Raw genomic sequence first — 18112 nt, 5'->3', positions numbered from 1 at the left:
CGGTTCCCAAGCTGGAGTGTGCGTGCCTCAGAAGGTCCGGGGAGGAATGTCTTCACAAACCTGTGGGCCTGACAGGTGAAGCGGGTTTTCAGGGGTCATTTTGACTACATAGGACTCCAGCTCGGATTAGGACGGCCACCTCAGGTTGCTCAGGACCGTTCAGGAAGGTCTCCCATCCCAGAAACACCCTCAGTCACCTGCTGAACGGAGACAGTAATCCCCACAGACTGCTTACCGCCCTGCGTGTTCTGTGCTCAGGGTGGCCTCGGCTGACTGGAAGGGACCCCCTTCCGCCTTGCCTGGCCGGGCGCTGGTCTCCCTCTGGTGGTCTCCTGAGACCCTCCCCCCCCCACCCCGGGTCAGTACTTGTGTGCCACCTGAGGCAGACAAGGGGGACAGACACTTGGCATCCACTCTGGGGGCCTTGACCTCTCCACGCCCCACAGCCTGAAGCCCCCAGAGCGTGAGACACGGCGTGCTCTGAGAAGGCCTTCGGGCCCACATCACGGCCCCGCTACCCAGGACTGTGGCGGCCAGGGTCAGTTTCACCTCGTCTCTCAGAGCTTTCGTTTCTCCAAGCCGGTCCCGCCACAAGCTTGGGGGAGCCCAAGGCAGGCTCCAGGTACTTCGGGCTTGCTGAACGCTTACTGGCCTCACTGAATCCTTGCCACGGCCTGAGGGGCAATGACCCCGCAGACGAGGCCACTCTAGCAAGCTCCAGTGACAGCCCCACCCAGGTCCTGTTGGCCCTCCAGGGTTGTCAGCCTCCATCCGGACGGTACTGAGTGACAGCTTCTCCCCCTAGCGTGCATCTGTGCTCCGTCTCCCTCCGCCCTCCTCTGCCTCCTCAGGCATCTCAGGGGTTTGCTCAGGGAGCCCGTGGCTAAACCCCCAGGCCCCTGAGATGTGCTCCATTCAGCCTCTGAGAGGCCCAAGCCGAGTCCCACATTCTCTGGAACGCCCCCATTACTGGCTTCCAGGGAAGCTGCCCTCCCTGTCTTGCAGCCCCACCTCTTCACGGGGATTCTTGGGACCATCCCCCCCGCCCCAGATAAACTACTGGATCCAAGCCCAGGCCTTAAGGCTGCTCTTGAGGGAACCCAAACTGAGACAGAAAGGTTAGGTAAGTCGCCAGGGATCACACAGCTAATAAGCAGCATTGCGTGGATTTGAACTCAGACCTCTGAGTGCTTGCTGGTTACTTTGCTGGGCGGTTCTCATACTTGCTCTAGGGAATATTCTTGCCCCTCCTCATCCTCAGGCTGCTTCTCCTCCGCCCTCCCCCCCCCACCCCCTCCTCCACACGCTGAGTCCACAATGAAGACCACAAGATGGGGTCTTGCCACAGCTAACGGGAGCTGGGTGACGAGCCCTGAGAGAGGATCACCCGCTTTCGGCCACCCCAGCGTCCCCCTGCTTCCTGCTGTCCCCCACCCCTCATCCCCGCCCAAGGGGGCAGCTCTGTGACCTCATCTTCAGCTAAAGCTGAACATTCGTAAGGGCCATGTTTTATGGCCCAATAATGCAGGCCACAGATGCCCCAGTGATTCATCCCATCCCTAAGCCGAACCTCATAGAAACATTCAGATGGAAGATGAGGCCCGACTGTTGAGGAGAAGTGTCTGCTCTGTTCATTACGTGCAAGCAATTAAAATGATTGGAAGCTTTCTTAGTCTGGGAGGACACTTCTCAGAAATTTGCAGGGGAAACATCATGTCAGAGACACTTAAAGGCACGCCTATCGCAAGGGAAAAGGGGGAAGTAACCTAAATGCTCACCGGTTAGAATGGACGAATCACGACGCTCATCAATATGATACCCTACAGTACGGGAGGTGAACTTGAGCTGCGACACAGCACAGAGGAGTCGCACGTGGTGTTGAGCATAAGTTGGAAAAGCACACATCAAGAACGCCATTTATATCGATTGATGGCATGCGACACAATTCCATGTTGGCTCAGGGGTACGTCCTCTTCTACCCCCAAGTACAGAGACGTGCGTCAGATTCAATGACGAGCGTGAGATTCTGGACTGCCACGGAGAGAGAATGGGGAGGGGTAGATGGGTTTGGAGGTTTATCAGTAATCTCTTTTTTCTTTTTTTTATAGTGAGAGAGAGTTGGGGGGGGGGGGAGGGGCAGGCAGAGGGAGAAGGTGAGAGAGAGAATCCCAAGCAGGCTTCTCACTCAGCATGGAGCCCGACACAGGGCTTGATCTCACAACCCCAAGATCATGACCTGAGCCAAAATCAAAAGTCGGATGCTTAACCGACTGAACCATCCAGGAGCCCCTGTAATGTCTTCTTCCTTCCTTCCTTCCTTCCTTCCTTCCTTCCTTCCTTCCTTCCTTCCTTCCTTCCTTTTCCTTTCTTTCTTTCTTTCTCTTTCCTTTTTCTTTCTCTCTTCTTTCTTTCTTTCTTTCTTTCTTTCTTTCTTTCTTTCTTTCTTTCCTTCTTCCTTCCTTCCTCTTTCTTTCTTTCTTTCTTTCTTTCTTTCTTTCTTTCTTTCCTTTTTCTTTCTCTCTCTCTCTTCTTTCTTTCCTTCCCCTTTCTTTCTCTTTCTTTCTTTCTTTCTTTCTTTCTTTCTTTCTTTCTTTCATATGTCCTAAATAATTTTAACAGCTGGGGGTGGGGCAGAATGCAACTCGGAGGAAGAATTTCCTTCTTTTGGAACAGTTCACCCCTCCAGGCCATGGCTAAGCTTTGTCTTGCTCCCTGCAGAAGGTAGAAAGTCCAAGGTCCTGTCATCGGGGACCCAGGTCCATCCCTGGAACCACCTGCTCAAGTGCCAAGTGCACCTGAGAAGGGAGGTACCCACCACTTCTGGCCCCCAGGAATGCCTCTCACTACCCTGGGACAAGCACTGCCTGGGCAGGCTAAGGATGGAATGAGCTTCAACGAGACAGTGCATGCCAGCGACTAGCTAGGTGCCCGGGGTGCAACACGTCCTCCATATCCGGTCATTCTACGGCCTGGCACCGGGGCCAGGAGTTCCCAGTGCCGCGGCCTGCGCTGGGCTGTGTCTCTCAGGGGAGCACACTCACCCCACTGCCCGGTGAGCACACAGGGGCGCTCCAGAGTGAACAAACACGGGTCCTTGGCCAGACGCAGCCAGACAACGGGGCCTCCAGCAAAGAGAACACGGTGTCCATCGCAGGGTCCCAGGGGAGGCTCTGGGATAAGAGAGCTCGGCAGGGGGAACCTCGGGGGAAAGTGGGCACCCTGGAGGGTGATGCTGAGAGCCGGAGGGTTTGTGGTTTCCAAAAAGTGTTTGCATGCTTATATATATTTGCATATGTCATCATGTGGATGTGCTTACATATGCATATACGCATGTGGATATATATTCTTGTGTGCACTCACGTATGCATATTCTTATGTATTCATATATAAACATACCGTGAATGTATTTGCATCCGTACACATATGTACTTAGGTATATATGCATACATATGTACGTATGCACATACACTTGTGTATTTTTTTTTCATGCAAACACCTATACTGTCTTGAATAGAAGGTTCCATGAGGTCGGACAGCACTGCCACGGTGAACCTAGGGGCAGACCCTAGCCTGGGTGTTTCCTGTCCGCCCGGCTGGGGGAGCTGAGGTTCAGAGAGGTTGAGGTGGTCACGGGATGTCACCCGGGTGGAGGACACGGGAGTGGAACCACAGCAGGCCAGAGTCCCAAGATGGAGAGGGGCAGTCACTCTATTCATGGAGCACCGTCCAGCCTACCGTCCCCCCGCCTCCCCGTTTTATTTTCCCCACAGCACTTCTGTCGGAAATGAGCCTGTGTGTCCCCCCAACTCTCGACTGTGAGGCCCAGCAAGGAGGGACTGCCCGGCTGTCTGTAGAGGGTCTAACAGAACACTTAGCACTCATTTCTCTTCAACTAATGTTTGTGGACGGTTTAATCGCCACCACCCATTTGGGGCATCGTTAAGCACGGCTCCGAAGCGGACGAGCTGAGGCTCGAACCCACGCTGATCTCACCTCTGAGACACTAGGCTCTGCCTTTCCTCACAGCCCTTACCACGGTGCATGCCGTTCGGCGTGCTTCAGAAGGAGGCCATGCCGTTTCTAGAAGGCCATCCTGCCCCTGACCCAGAGGCTCGTGGACCCCGCAGCTGGCCTTGATCCTGCTCTTCCTCGAGCCCCCAGATACGGCCCCTCAGCAAGCCCTGAGTCCTGCCTTCTAGATACACCCAGGATCTCCCAACTCTGTGGCCACTCGGTGGTCCAGGCCCTCCCTGTCACTCCCAGATTCCTGCACTGGCCCCACCCAGCTCCCTGTCCCACCCTGCCCACCGGACGTCCCCCCATGCAGCGGCCTGCTCCAATTCCGGTCTGCTCATCACTGCTGACGAGTATCCAGCAGCTCCCAACTCACCAGGGCCACAGGTCCTAGCCTCCCCGAGAGAATAAGGAAACAAAATCTCTGCCCTTGCAAAGATATTCGAGCAGAGGGAACCAGCAATAAGGAACCGACACATCGAAAGACTTGCAAATTGCACTTAATGCCATAAAGCACATAAGTTAGAAAGTGACATAAAGAATAACAGAGGGATGTTCTTGTAGAGGCCAGGGACACTTTAGCTGAGGCTTGAAGGCCAAGGGGCTGAGGGAAGAACATTCCAGGTAGACACTTTTTTTTCTTTTTTGGCCAGTGCAAAGTCCCTGTGGCAGGTAAGAGCTCCAAATAAGAAAACAGCCAACATGACCGCACCTCGAGGTGAGGAAGGGGTAGGGTGTGATGTGGGACCAGTGACCAATGACATCCTAAAGAAATGCAGCTCAGAAGGGACTCAGCCAGGAGGCACACCCAGATGTCATGATATGGCAAAGCAGAGGCCACAGGCCCCGTAGGAAATGTCCCCAGGAAGGTGGTCCTTGCCTCTCTCTGGCCATAAGTCCTTTTTCTACCCACCTCCAGCCCCAGCCACTGATGTAACTGGTCCCAGGACAGCATTGTCCTCCCTCCCACACCCACCCCGCCTGCCTCATAGACCCATCACCATGGGAACCGGGCCAGCCAATCAGAACACTGCCCTTTGAAAGGCCACCTTATAAATTGAGCCGCGTCTCCCCCAGACAAACCACACCCACCATTCAGAGGCCTCCCAGGGTCCCCTCCCCCTGGATAAACCAGATCATCTGTCCCTCACTTTCCTCCAGGGTACAACAGGGGAGTCTGCTGCTTGGAATGCTCAGGACCAAGCTCCAGGCCTCCCATCCCCCAGCTTAGAGCCCCAGTCACCCGCGTGGCCACACCATGATGCAGGAGCCACTCAGGGGCCCCTGAGACTTCCGGGCAGCAACCTGGGAAACGCATGGAGAAGGGAGAGCGACTTGCTGAGCCTGCGACAGTCCAGCCTGGGGACATGCAGGGACAGTGACACCAGCCTGTTGGACAGCGGGTATGCGGGGGATGAGGAGAACAGCGAGGTCAGCCTGGTGGCCAGGAGACACATCGTGAGGTTGCACAGAAGTCTCAACACCCAGACAGACAGCGCCCAGAGCAGCCAGCTGTGTGCCATCTACTCCCCCAGCCAGATAAGGAGGCAGCCGGGCACACAGAGCAGGCCAGGCTGGAGGGGAAGAGCGACACCAGCCTGCCCGGCAGCGGCAGCGGCAGCGGGGCCAGCAGCCTGACCAGCATGAGCTTCATCAGTCTGGGCAGCAGCGCCCTCAACTACCGGGTGAGTAGCGGGCTGTTCAGTTCCGCCAGCAGCCTTCCCTCCAGCCAGGCCAGCAGCCGCCAGGGCACGCGGGAGGACGGCGGCATGCAGACCGGGGTGAAAAGTAACACCAGTCTGCAGGAGGATGGGGCCGGAGGCAAGGCCAAGGCCAGCGACCAAGGTCGGGGGCAAGGCCAAAGCCAGGCCAGCGAGGGCGAGCAGCCTGCCCAGACGTGCGTGCCTGCATGAGAAGGCTCACCGGCCACTAGGGTCTTGAAAACTGGACGTGAACCCCCAGCAAGCCTGGACTTTACCCAGAGCGGTTACGGCCAAGCAGACGCCTTTAAAAAGCACCCAGTGCGTCCGAACCTTGGGTGGAGAGCCCCGTTGGTAGCAACGACTGTCGGCGGCAGGGTGACGCGTAGCAAGAACTATGGAAGGTAAGCACCACCTGCAGTGGCCGTCAGCGATCAACGGCACCACCGTCTACTCTGAAGCTGTAGCAGGATCCTGGGGGGCTGGGTCTACCCTCCCCTGGTGATACCACTGCGAGCCCCAGTGACGAGCCACCTCTAACAGGATCCATCAGTGGCAAAACCGTCTGTATGGAGAACCGTCACGGCGGGATCGCCAGCCAAAACTCATCAGTGGGGACGACTGCGGTCAGCAGCAAATACCAGCTCTGTTTTAGAACCATCTGATGTCAGAACCTCCCCTGGAGAAACCGTGCGAAGTGGTGGGCACCGTCTACAATCAACACCAACCGTGATGAGCTCAGGAGAAGCAAGCACCAGCCGCGGCTGGGACCGTCCACGTCGGGAGCCAGCCGAAGGAAGCACCATCGGCAGGAAACCACAACCCTGGGGAGCCGGATCCCTACCAAGCTCTGCAAGATGTGCTGCCTGCGAGAGCCAGAGCTCCGGACGGGGCTCCCCGAGGCCCCGTCCCTGTCTTGATGTGCATCTCCAAGGAGGCAGAGGCGAGAAAGGAGCCCAGACACCTTCTCGGTTGAGATGGTTGGGACTGCTTCCTGTGGCAGGACAATGCCATGGTCAATGCTTAACGGTGACAGAAACCAACCCAGCCAAGCATGGCTGGGATGAGACAGCTCTGAGCCGTTTAGCAAAAGTCTCCTGGACGGGTGGGAGGGCTGAGGACGCTTGCCTGCCCCTTCTCAGCACCATAAAGCCCTTCCCCGGGGGGGCTGACCGTGAAAACCCTGGGGAGGGAGCGTGTCCACGGAGGGGCGGAGGTCAGAACAGTCACGAAGACATCCACTAGGTACCAGAAGGAAAGCTGAGGGGGCACCAGAGACAATAAAAAGTGTCTGGAGAGGCTGAAAGGGTGTGAGGTTTGTGTGTGTGTTCCCGGCCGAGGTTACAGAGACAAACTCAGACACACTAAGGAGCCGTGTTGACAGGAGGGCTTAGCTACCAACTGTGTTACCTCCAGGCTGGTGATCTGGGGGAAAATCCTTACAATTTTGGAGCCTGAGTTTCTTCATCTGGAAAATGGGAACGATAACCTCTATGTCATACATAGATAGAAGGGTCATGTGGATTACGTGAGAACGGCTTTTTTAACTTTATTTATTTTGAGAGCGACCGAGAGAGTGAGTGGGGGAGGGGCAGAGAGAGGGAGAGAGAGAGAACCCAGGTAGGTTCCGAGATGCCAGCACAGAGCCCGACACGAGGTTCAGTCTCACAGACTGCAAGATCACGACCTGAGCTGAAGTCAAGAGTCAGACGCTCAACCAACTGAGCCACCCGGGAGCCCCTAGATGAAGTATTCTTGACCAAAACAAAAACCAAAAAACCAAAAACAATGAACCCATAGCATCTGCTTAGAAGTCGAGGCAGATCAGCAGATAGTTTGCTAGGTTTCAGGAGTTAGCAGTTCCGGGTTCAAGGGCATCGCATGTCTGGACTGCTGAGGCCCTTCCTCTGGAGCGTGAGTACGTTCTCCCCCGCTCTCCTCCCAGCAAAATCGCTTAGCCGGAACAGAGCACCCACAACCCAGGCCCCTCCCAGCCCTGCCCAAGGGGGTCCCTGTCCGCCCATCGCCGCCCCCACCCCCATTGCTGCCCTGCTCTCCTGTCTCAGAGGGTGACAGAGGGCACACAGAGGCAAAGTTGTAGGCACTGCTGCATGCTGAGCCCTCGGTGTGGAGGCCACAGACCGCTCGGGCACAGAGTGGCCACCTTGAGCTCACCACCGTCCCCTGACCATCTCCTCCTGTCTCCTTTCTCAGCAAACGCCATCATCTCACTCCATTGTTTGGGCTGGACCCTCATCACGAGGGGGGTCTACCCCTGCCTCAGCCCCACCTTTCATCAGTCCCTAACACCGCCCCTCCCCCACTGCTGACCCCCTAATCCAGGCCCCTTCCTCCCCGACCAGTGGTTCCCCGCCCTGCCTGCACAGTAGAGTCACCTGGGGGATATCTACAAGATACAGATGCCCGGGCCACTCCAGAGACCTGGACTGGGCATCAGTAGTGGGTTTAAAGCTCCCCGGGTGATGAAAATGTACAGCCAGGGCTGGGAAGCACCTCTGCCCTTGCTGTGTTCCCCATCAAATGCACTTTCAAGCCCTGGGGTCTAAAACTGACACCCGCAGGAACCAGGAAGTTGCTACAAGGGAGCAGGGGAGGGGCTTTGGCCCCTTTGGCACTGGAGAGCATGCAACCCACACAAGGAGAGGCCAGAAGTTCAAACCTCCTGATTTTTTAGATCTTTTTAACATTTATTTTTGAGAGACAGCGAGAGCGTGAGCGGGGGAGGGGCAGACAGAGAGGGAGACACAGAATCCGAATCAGCCTCCAGGCTCTGAACTATCAGCACAGAGCCCGACGCGGGGCTCGAACTCGTGAACAGGCGCGCCTCAAATCTCCTGATTTCCAAACGTGGGTCACAAAATCAAATTCTCTCCAAAAAGCGGGGGTAGTCACTGAAAACATTTCTGAAGGCAATTTCCGAACCACACACAGAGGCTTCTGCTTCTGAATAGAGAACACAGTGACCTTTCTGAAACAAAACTTGGCTTCTCTTCCCTAACTGCTTAAAAACTTCCGAATTTCCCCGCGGGCCAAAGGATTTGACACGGCCTCCAAGGCTCTACAACAAGCTGACCTGAATATGTTTTCCTTACCTGGACTCCTGCCACCTCCCCCTAACCCTCTCTAGACCACCTCAAACCTGTCGTGACTTACGTGCAGTAATGTACTCGTTTTCGTGTACAGTTCTCTGGTTTTTGATAAGCACACGTGGTCAGGACACCCTCAATACCAAATAGTTCCATCGCACCTCAGAAATCCCCTTTTGCCCCTTTCGGTCAGTTCCTCCCACCCCAGCACCGCTTGTCAGTTTTCTGTCCCTCGTCTTCCAGAATGTCACACACGTAGAAGCACACGTTGCTAGGAGCCTTACAAGCCTGACGGCTCTCACTTGGCCATTTGTGACGCACCCGCGTTGTTTGCTGCCGAGTAATGTTTCATGGTCCATCAGGTCTCTGGTTGAGAGGCATTTGGGTTGTTTCCCAGTCGGGGACGTTACGAAACGACTAATAATCACTTACGTACAGGCTTTGGTATGAACATAAGTTTCTCACTTCACTCTGCTGAGCACCCACCAGTGGGATGGCTGCCTGGCACGGAAGGGTGTCTAGCTTTGTAAGGACCCACCGAGTCACTTTCTGAAGGTGGCTTTCCTTTGTGATTGCCAGCACTTTGTAATTTCCCGAGTTTGGGTTTTTCATTTTCGCCCTCAAAGTCCCTGTCCATTATCTTAACCCTAAGAGGTAGTTTGTACCGGCCTCCCATTATTAACTCGATTTTATAGATGGGGAAACTGAGGCACAGAGAGGCCAACTCTGGGTAGGTTAGTGGCAGGGCTGGTATTTGAACCCGTGCCGTTGGCCCCAGAGTCCGTGACCTTAACCATTCCCTGCTTTGGACATTTAGGGTCCCGGCACACCCAGGGGACGGGCCACCCCCACACGCAGAGCCCCCGGCCGGCTGTTTCTTGTCCCGAGCCCCTTAAGTGTGGCACCCCCCACTCTTTGTGTCTGCCCCCCTGAGGACAGCTGTCACTCCCCACCCCCTGCCCGTATCGTCAATGCCACTTCCGTGTCAGTAGCATCAACAGTGGCCGAATGAGCGAACGAAGGGGAGACAGTGGGTGAAGGATGAATTGCTGAGTCAGAAGAAAGCTGAGTCCCCCACGGCCTGCATCCCAGCGACCACAGCCCGCGGTCCAAAAGCAAATGCGGCTCAGGATCCGAAAATTAAATACCGCTCCGGGTGCACGCCTGAGCCCCCAGGGCCGCTCCATCCTTCTCTCGCTGTCTGCCCGGCAGATACGTCTCGGCCCAGCTCTCTCCCAGCCCAGCGCTGGGGAGGCAGCGAGCGCTTGGAGCAGGGACCATTTTTCAAGCGGGTCCAGTGATTTTCTCCTTTCCTGTCCACGGGCTTGGCGTTGGGGACGCGGCGTGCTTGGAGCGATGGGCTGGCTGCGGGCGCTGGCTCCTGAATTATTAACTGGGCTGGGGAGAGAGTTGCTTACAAATGCTGTCCGTCCAGCAGCCCGGGCAGCCCACAGACTTCAAACAGGCCTGGAGCAGGGGGGCGGGAAGGCGAGGGACTTGGCCGTTGCGGGGGGGGGGGGGGGGGGCCCCACACGCTGGCCAGATCTGAAGCCTCTCTTGCCGAGCGCTCCCTTGGCCTTCGTCCCCCGGCCCGGAAGAAGTTCATTTTTCTTGAGCTCTTCGCACCATAGCGCCTGCTTTGCTGGATTTAAGCAGCTGACGTCTCCTCTTCTGCCCACTGCAAAACCAGTGGGCGAGTGGATGGAGTCTAGTGATTAGGGTACGTTCTGAGATACAGACTCTTGGTCTGTGGCTTATCACGGGTAGGGAGCGGAGTAGGTGTCTAAGGTTGGGTCCCCAGAAGGAGAGCTTGAGACGGTGGTTCTCATGAGGGGCGTTCCAAGGAGAAGGGGAGTAAGGGACACGGATGGGGCTGGGGACTGGCCTCAGGAGGACCCCATGGGGAGCTCAGGGTGGGCCCTACCATCAGTCAAAGGCAAAGGCCCTTTGTTACCCCCACACCCTGAACCCCCACACCCATAACCTCCTGAGCAAATGTGGCTCAGCGGGTTATGGGTGGAACAGCTCCAGTCCAAATGGGCCATTCTCCAGAGAAGGGAAAGCCACGAGCCACTTGTAGCTCACGGTGGCTACCAGCCACCACATAGCCAAAACTGGTATGGTGGCCTCACGGGGTGACCAGGACCCCAGCTCCTTCTGGATCTCCGTTCCACCCTCCTCCGGATGAGGTCCTCATCCTCATGGTCCAAGGTGGCTGCCCAAGCTTCCCCAACACATCTCCATCCAACACATCAAGGAGAGCAGGGGGAGAAAGGAGAGAAGAAAGGTTTGACCCTTCTTTCTTAAGGAGACGCCCTAAAAGTGTCCCACAACACAGCTACACGGAGCTGTAAAGGACGTGAGGAAATTCGGTCCTCATTCAAGAAATAGTGTGTGGGAATAAAAACTGACATCCTGTTAGCAACAACGGAGGAAGGAACGGATATTGAGGTAAATACTCTCCCCCATCCATTCTCCCTTCAGAAGCTAAAGGGGCTTTTTAACTCTCTACAAAAAAGAAAAATCACTTTTACTTAAAATCTCTGCGGTTGTGGGCAAAAATGGCCCTAATACTTAGCAGCTCCTCCCACTGAGAGGAGGAGTTTGCTTCTCCCTCCCCTGAATCTGGGCTGATCTCTTGATGTTCCAACCAGCAGGAAGGGACTGACGCTCAGCAGCTCCTGGTCTAGGCCTTCAGAGGCCTCGTGGCTTCCGTTCACACACGCCCTGCAGCCACCCTGGGACCAAGCCCGCGCTGGCCTGTCACAGGAGGAGAGAGTCCCCAGCTCCCCCAGCCGTGCCTCCCGAGACCGTCATGAACCAGCCGGCCCCACGTGACCCACCAGCTGACCCTGCACACATGAACCAGTGCGCCCAAGGGCAGCTGGGCCTGACCCAGGCCGGAAGAGCCACGAACCCAGCCCAGCACAGCCTGCTGTCCTGCGGGCTCCCGACCAGAACTAGGGATGGCTGCTTTAAGTCATTGTGGTTGGGGGACAGTTTGTTACACGGCCCACGCTAACTGATAATGCTCCGATGACCTCCCCTTGCTCTCAGGATAAAGAGCAACGACCACCAGGGGTCGGGCCTCGGCTGACCATTCCAGCCTCATCCCAAGCACGCTCCCCTCTGCGGGGCCTTCACTTCCACAGACCCACTGACCCCCCACCTTTGCAGCTGCCCCATCACCCAGTTACTGCCTCCTCTTCCTGCGGAGCTCAGCTCACATGTCACTTCCCCAGGGAAGGCTGCCCTGGCCCCCCCGACCTGACCCACGCTCTCGGGCCACCGCGTCCCTCTCTTCCACAGCACTTATGCTTTACATTTTGTCACTTTACACTTCCTCATGGGATTCTTAGATTAAATCTGCCTCGCCCGCAAGGCTTCAACTCCGCGGGAGCAAGGACTGGGTCTATCTGGCTCACCGTTGTGTCCCCAGAGCCCAGAACAACGCCTTTTCACAGTGGGTATGGCCACTGTGTCTCAGAACGCACATCCGCGCCCTGCATACAGTAGGCGCCCAATACAGACTTCAGGATGAAGGAGTTGAATCTGAGCATTGTCAAAGGCCATCGGTGGAAACTCATCACGCCTTGACTGCAATGTTAGTTCTTAAAATATGAAAGGTGACAAAATGGGAGCCCACAGAGGTTTTAAGTGACACACACAGACTCATCAAGTTTGTCACAAATGTGACTATGAACAGCCCTACCTCTTGGCTCATCTGAGTCCTTAGGGCCACCTGCTTTTCTCAACGGACGTCAGTTACAGTTTGCGAAAACGTGCCTAGAATCCTTTCTTCCTGATAAGAAATCCTTCACTTACGTATCCCGTGAACCGCAGTGTGGGCACAGGATGGCCTCACATTCATCCTGGAATTCACGGCGATTCCGAGAGCGGGCTCAGGGTTCGGAATCCCTGGGCTTGAGTCTTGGCTCTGACGCACAAGAGCTGCGTGCCTCGGGACCCGTGCCTTAACCTGCCGAGCCCTCAGTGTCATCATCTGTAAAATGGGGGTGAAAAAGCTCCTCCTAGGGTCGTGAAGACGTGAGAAACCAAAGAGGAATGAACGAACGAGCTCAGGCCCATGCTGGGCAGCAGAGAATCAAGTCAGAAAAAGACACCTTCAGGCTGTTCCGAGCTGGGGCCAGACACCAGAAGTACCAGCCCCCAGGCTTCACTTAAAGACCCAAACTGCTGGCTACCTGAGATTTGGAAACCCTGGCCCCCCCGCCATTCCCACCTGCCAGCAAGCAGCTGGAGCTCACCTCCCTTGCTCCAGACTCAGGCCTTCGGGTCTGCGACCCCAGGCAAGCAGGGCAGATAGTTGAACAGTGCAGCAGAGCAGACAATGGGGTCCGGGAGGGCAGGGGGCCCTGCTCAGCCTGCAGCCTGCAGCCCGGGCAGACAAAAAGGCAGGGCACAGGCTCTGCCCCCACACAGGACCACGCAGGTGGCAATGGATAGGTGGGTCCCCTTCCCTGGCTTTAGTTTACCCCAAAGGTACACGAAGGGGCTCTAGCAGCCCGATGGCTTTTACGCATTTCTTAAGTGTACCTGAAACCATCATTGCTCCACCCCCACCCCAAATGAAAGTAAACCCACACGCACGTGTGAGCAGAGCTTGCCGGGGAGAAGGCTGGGCAGCGGGGCAGGGCTCTGAAACCCCGTCTCATCAGTCTGGGCCCACAAGCGCCGGGCCAGGCGAGGAACACGCGTGAGTGCCACCTGAGCCCGATTTGCCTGTCACACCTTAGATTGAACTCTTTCAACCGGACCCATGTTGTCTATGTACCAAACAATGACTTTTTATTCCCGTCAGGAAACATGTGCCCTTGGGGCGCCTGGGTGGCTCAGTCGGTTGAGCATCCGACCCTTGACTTCGGCTCAGGTCACGATCTCACGGTTCACAGGACCGAACCCCGCCATCCGGGCTGCTTGGAATTTTCTCTCTTTCTCTTTCTCTGCCCCTCCCCTGCTCGTGCTCTGTCTCTCTCACTCTCAAAAGGAATAAACATGAAAAAATTTAAAAACAGTGTGCTTCCCCATTTGTCTTGAAGCACGCGGCCCTCTTAGTCTGTCTTTCACTTTGCCGTGTTTGCTGGGCGTGTGGCTCTCAAGAAAGAGTCTACATCCTTCCTTGCTTTGTGGGAGAAAACTAGGGTTGCAGTGACAGAGATAATGACAGACAGCGGCTGTCGTCAGCCTCAGGACAGGAAGGTGAAAGGGAAGAGGGGGGACGGTGGTGACCTGGCACACACAGGCCACCCCACACCAGCCAATGGCTGCCTTCAAGGAAGAGGTTCCAGGTGGCCAAGTCTGCTATTTCTAGAAAATCAGAAACCCAGACTTTTGATGAGAAGTCTCCTGACTTAAATATGATCACTAACTTTTCTGCCAAACAAGACCCTGTTCCAACAAAACACACCCATAGATGCAGACTTACCCCAGGAGCCACCAGTGTGAGACATCCACTCTAAGACGGGCCTCGGAAGCCAGTTCTCCTTGGAGGCTGGCTGCCTTCCCACCCTGAACTTGGCAAGATCAAGTCTGAGCCGACAAAAGAGTTCCCTTGCTTGGGAACCCCGCACAAACTGCCCCCTGCCCCCCCGCCAACACAGAGAACAGATGTGACACGTGAACTGAGGCAAGAACGCAGCCTGAGATTGGATGGATGGACTTTGGAAACACGAAGCACGATTTGTTCAAAACTGGTGACGGGCAATCGGCCGGACCGGGCCGAGAAGGGTTCACGCCGACACCAGAACGCAGGACCCACCAACGCTCCGCACGCCGGTCCCTGGATCTTTCTCAAACAAATCCGAACGAGTATCCAGCACCCCACTTACATCTTCGCTGGCTCCCCATTGCCCTCAGAGTGAGGTCCAAATGCAAGGCCTTAACTTGACCTTAAGTTAAGAGGCTGCACCTCTTCTCTGGGCATCCTTGCCATGTGCCCCAGGGGCCCTTGCTGTCCCCACAAAAGTGCTTTTCCTTCTCTCTCTCTTCTGGGGCTTTTTTATAAATGTTATAAAAATGTTATGACCTAGAACACCCTCCTCCTTCTTGTCCTACCCAACTCCCTCGGTAGGATTCAGTGCAGGTGTGGCCTCCACCAGAAAGCCCTCCCTGATCACACCTCAGGCTGAATTTAGGCGTCACTCCCGCACCCACGACCTTCTCCTTCCCCCCATCTGTGCTCAAGTCACTGTGAGTTGCAATTATCCGCTTCCTACATGGTTTCTCCCCCAAGGAGACAGTATCTTCAGCACTTAGCACAGAGTAGGTACTCAGTAAATGTGTGAAGGAAGGAAAGAAGGAGGTCTGAAATGGAATAGAGACCATCCCCCCAATGCTTTGGGGTATATATCTCCCTGAGGACAGAGGCCTCAATGAGTACTCAAAGGCCTTTCCGTCCCTTGGGCCTCAAAGAATCATAGTTCAAAGTTGGCAGGATTGCTACTCAGAGAAGGACAGACTTTATCGATGGTCACACAGCAACATGGGAGCAAAACTGCATGGAAAGTTCCAATTAGAACTCTGCTGTTGTGGTTGGCTTTTGTTTGCTTCCCCAGATGCCCCTCCCCCCACCAAGGGCTCAGGGAAAAGTCAAGGTGATGGGGCTGGTGGCAGGGGCTGGGGAGGGCAGACACGGAAGGTATTTTCTCTTCTGGGTCTTCATGGGCATTATAGCTCTATGAATTATTCACCAGAAAATCTGCTTGAGGTAGTGTCTTAGTCTTAATTTTCAATTCCCCTAATGCTGGCCAATTCTGTGCTGAAAAGCTCTCAATTATTAATGTTTCTAAAGCAATATTTGTTTTCTCTGCATCTAGCAACAACCGAGGCCTCAGAGCTAGTGATCCTACCCCCGAAATTCCCACAGAGCTTTGCCTTGCTGAGGAAGCATTTCAAAGGGGTCAGGGGTGTGTTAGGGTACGGCAGCCAGACTGAGAGCATTAAGCCCATGCAGAGACAGGTACTTAAAGGTTTTCCATTTTCAGGAACTCCCAGGACGAAGGAAACTGTACAAATAGCAAAAACAATGACTATGTATTTGTGTCTTATGTGCCAAACGTGAAGCTAAACACTTTACTGTTACTTATTTGACTCCATTTTCTTTGGAAATTCAAATAATTCCTTTCAACTGCAAACAATTCTTAAAACTGCATTTAGAGTCAAAGCCCTGTGTTATCAAAATCATAAGGAGAATTTCTTTTTTTTTTTTTTAAGTTTATTTACTTCGAGAAAGAGAGAGAGCACACACACGCGGGCGCACGTGCAAGCAGGGGAGGGTCAAAGAGAGACTGAGGGAGAGACCGAACCCCAAGCAGGCTCCTGGCCGTCAGTGCGGAGCCCCACGCGGGGCTCGATCCCACAAACCGTGAGATCATGACGAGCAGAAATCAAGAGTCGGACGCTTAACCGACTGAGCCACCCGAGCACCCCTGAAAATCAAAAGGAGAATTTTTAGGTAAGGCAAAAGTAGGTCTACATTAACAAGACCAGATCCGACTTGGGAATGGATTCTTTAGCCAAACTGTAGAGAATGGAAACTGTTTACAGAAAACGATATCTACCCATGTACTCAGAGGTGCACACTATATGCTGGCATTCAGAAGGCGTTCTCAAAGAGCTTTGTTTTACTTTCTTGGATTTTAAGATGCCTAAGGCCCTCTTCATCCTCAATCTTGGGGGCCAGATAGCACTTCACACGCCCCACCCCAGCAATCTTACACTCTACCACGAGGGGTCCATCTGCCGGCACACGGAGTGCTACTGTAGGGGAGAGTGGGGTCGCTTTAGCTTTCATAAAGAGGTTCAGAGACCTCGGTGTTTTCAAAAGCTAGCTGAACTTGGTTCACTCAGCTCTACAGTAACAGCATCTGTGGTGCCTCCTCTTTGTCAACGTTATTCCTTTTCGGCAACTTAATACTTCCGTTCCCAGGTTTCTGCACTTGGAGAAAATCTTGCTCTGTCTTTTGCACAAAAGGCTACACCAGGGTCCCCAGCGTGACTGAGATCTGGGCATACAGGTGTGCACTCACCAGAAGGCATCTTCACTCCACAGCTATACCCTGCGTCTGGACTTCCAAGTTCAACATCTCAGTCCGCTGACTTCATTCCATAGTCTGAAACCTTTCCCTGCTTTGGAGCTTCAAGTACCAGCATCGAGGTCCCTGCATCAGCTCCCACCCTTCGCATCACGACGTCGTCAGTGCCAGCCCAGTTTTGTATTTTGGACGTGCTGGTGAGGTTCACGGTCACGGCCAAGTTGTGGTCACAGCTGGACGTGTGGCAACCCCGGGAGCACAGGGGCGAGCTGCACCGGGGAGGCGTGGGAGGAGTCGACACTGGGCAGGTTCACACCCCCAGGCTGATGTCCCGGGGGGCCTTGATGGTCACGTCCTTCAGCGGCTCCAGCACCTTCTTCAGGATGGAGCCCTGGACTGGGCACGCCTGGAACGCGATGGCAGAGTCAGACGGATGAGGCTACAGGTGGAGGGAAGGCGGGAGGGCTGGCCAGCCTAGGTGTCACAGGGTGACAGCAAGCAGGGAACGTGCTGGTGAGAGCCTGTGACCCAGGAAGATCACAACCTACTCAGGCAACTTACAAAACTTCTGGGCAGTAAGACTCACCAGTCCCATTTTACAGATGGGAAAACAGAGTCAGGCCCCATCTTTGCCCATGGTTCCTCACCTCATCCATGTGGAGAACAGGATTTGGACTCCAAGTCTACGTGACTCCACGGGCAGCACCTTCTCTACCTTGACACTATGGTGCCCCCTGGGGTTTTAGCTGCATACAAGGAAGAACGTTCTGGAAGTAAATTATGTTACTCTCAAAGAGCACTTGGATGAGCCATTGGCAAGAGGAAGATACGAATGGGAGGAAATTCTGAAGGTGGGGGCAGCAGAACCGAGGGCATCTGTGGTGCCCCCAACGAGGGATGGCTCTCCTTTATTGTGACACAGCCGTGATGGCAGGGGGGAGGAGGGGTAAGAGGCGATCTGTCAACAGTGACGAAGGCATCCATGTGCACCTTTAACACTCAGGCTCAATGACGGACAAAGGGCACGAAGCCTGGCAGAATAGACGCTTCAGGGTCAGACCAGCCTAGGAGGGCGTCCCCAGCTGAGCCACCTGAGCCAGTCCCTGACCCCCTCTGTGCCTCACTTTCCCACGTCCTTGAAGCAAGTTACCGCTGGCCCCTCCCTCACAGGCTCACGTGCCACACAGCAGGGAGAATGCCCATTTGGGGCCTGGCACACCGTGAGGCCTCCCTACCC

At 55.0% G+C, this 18112-nt stretch overlaps 1 protein-coding gene and 1 pseudogene across 1 annotated transcript; one reads left to right on the top strand and one right to left on the bottom strand.

Annotated features, from left to right (window-relative positions):
- The first annotated feature begins 1934 nt into the window (after window positions 1–1934).
- On the top strand, window positions 1935–7020 carry C18H16orf82 (chromosome 18 C16orf82 homolog). Its single transcript, XM_058711914.1, has 4 exons — window positions 1935–1995; window positions 2719–2807; window positions 3028–3246; window positions 5077–7020. Exons 1-4 carry the CDS (start codon window positions 1935–1937, stop codon window positions 5650–5652), a joined length of 945 nt encoding a protein of 314 aa, XP_058567897.1. The 3' UTR covers window positions 5653–7020.
- Window positions 7021–16227: 9207 nt separating this feature from the next.
- On the bottom strand, window positions 16228–17531 carry LOC131501615 (proliferating cell nuclear antigen-like; annotated as a pseudogene).
- Between the last annotated feature and the right edge of the window lie 581 nt (window positions 17532–18112).

This window comes from Neofelis nebulosa, chromosome 18 (assembly GCF_028018385.1).
Source record: "Neofelis nebulosa isolate mNeoNeb1 chromosome 18, mNeoNeb1.pri, whole genome shotgun sequence".
Classification (NCBI taxonomy): Eukaryota; Metazoa; Chordata; class Mammalia; order Carnivora; family Felidae; genus Neofelis; species Neofelis nebulosa.
The sequence above is the reverse complement of the archived record's forward strand: the minus strand, read 5'-3'. Positions and strand labels throughout refer to the sequence as shown.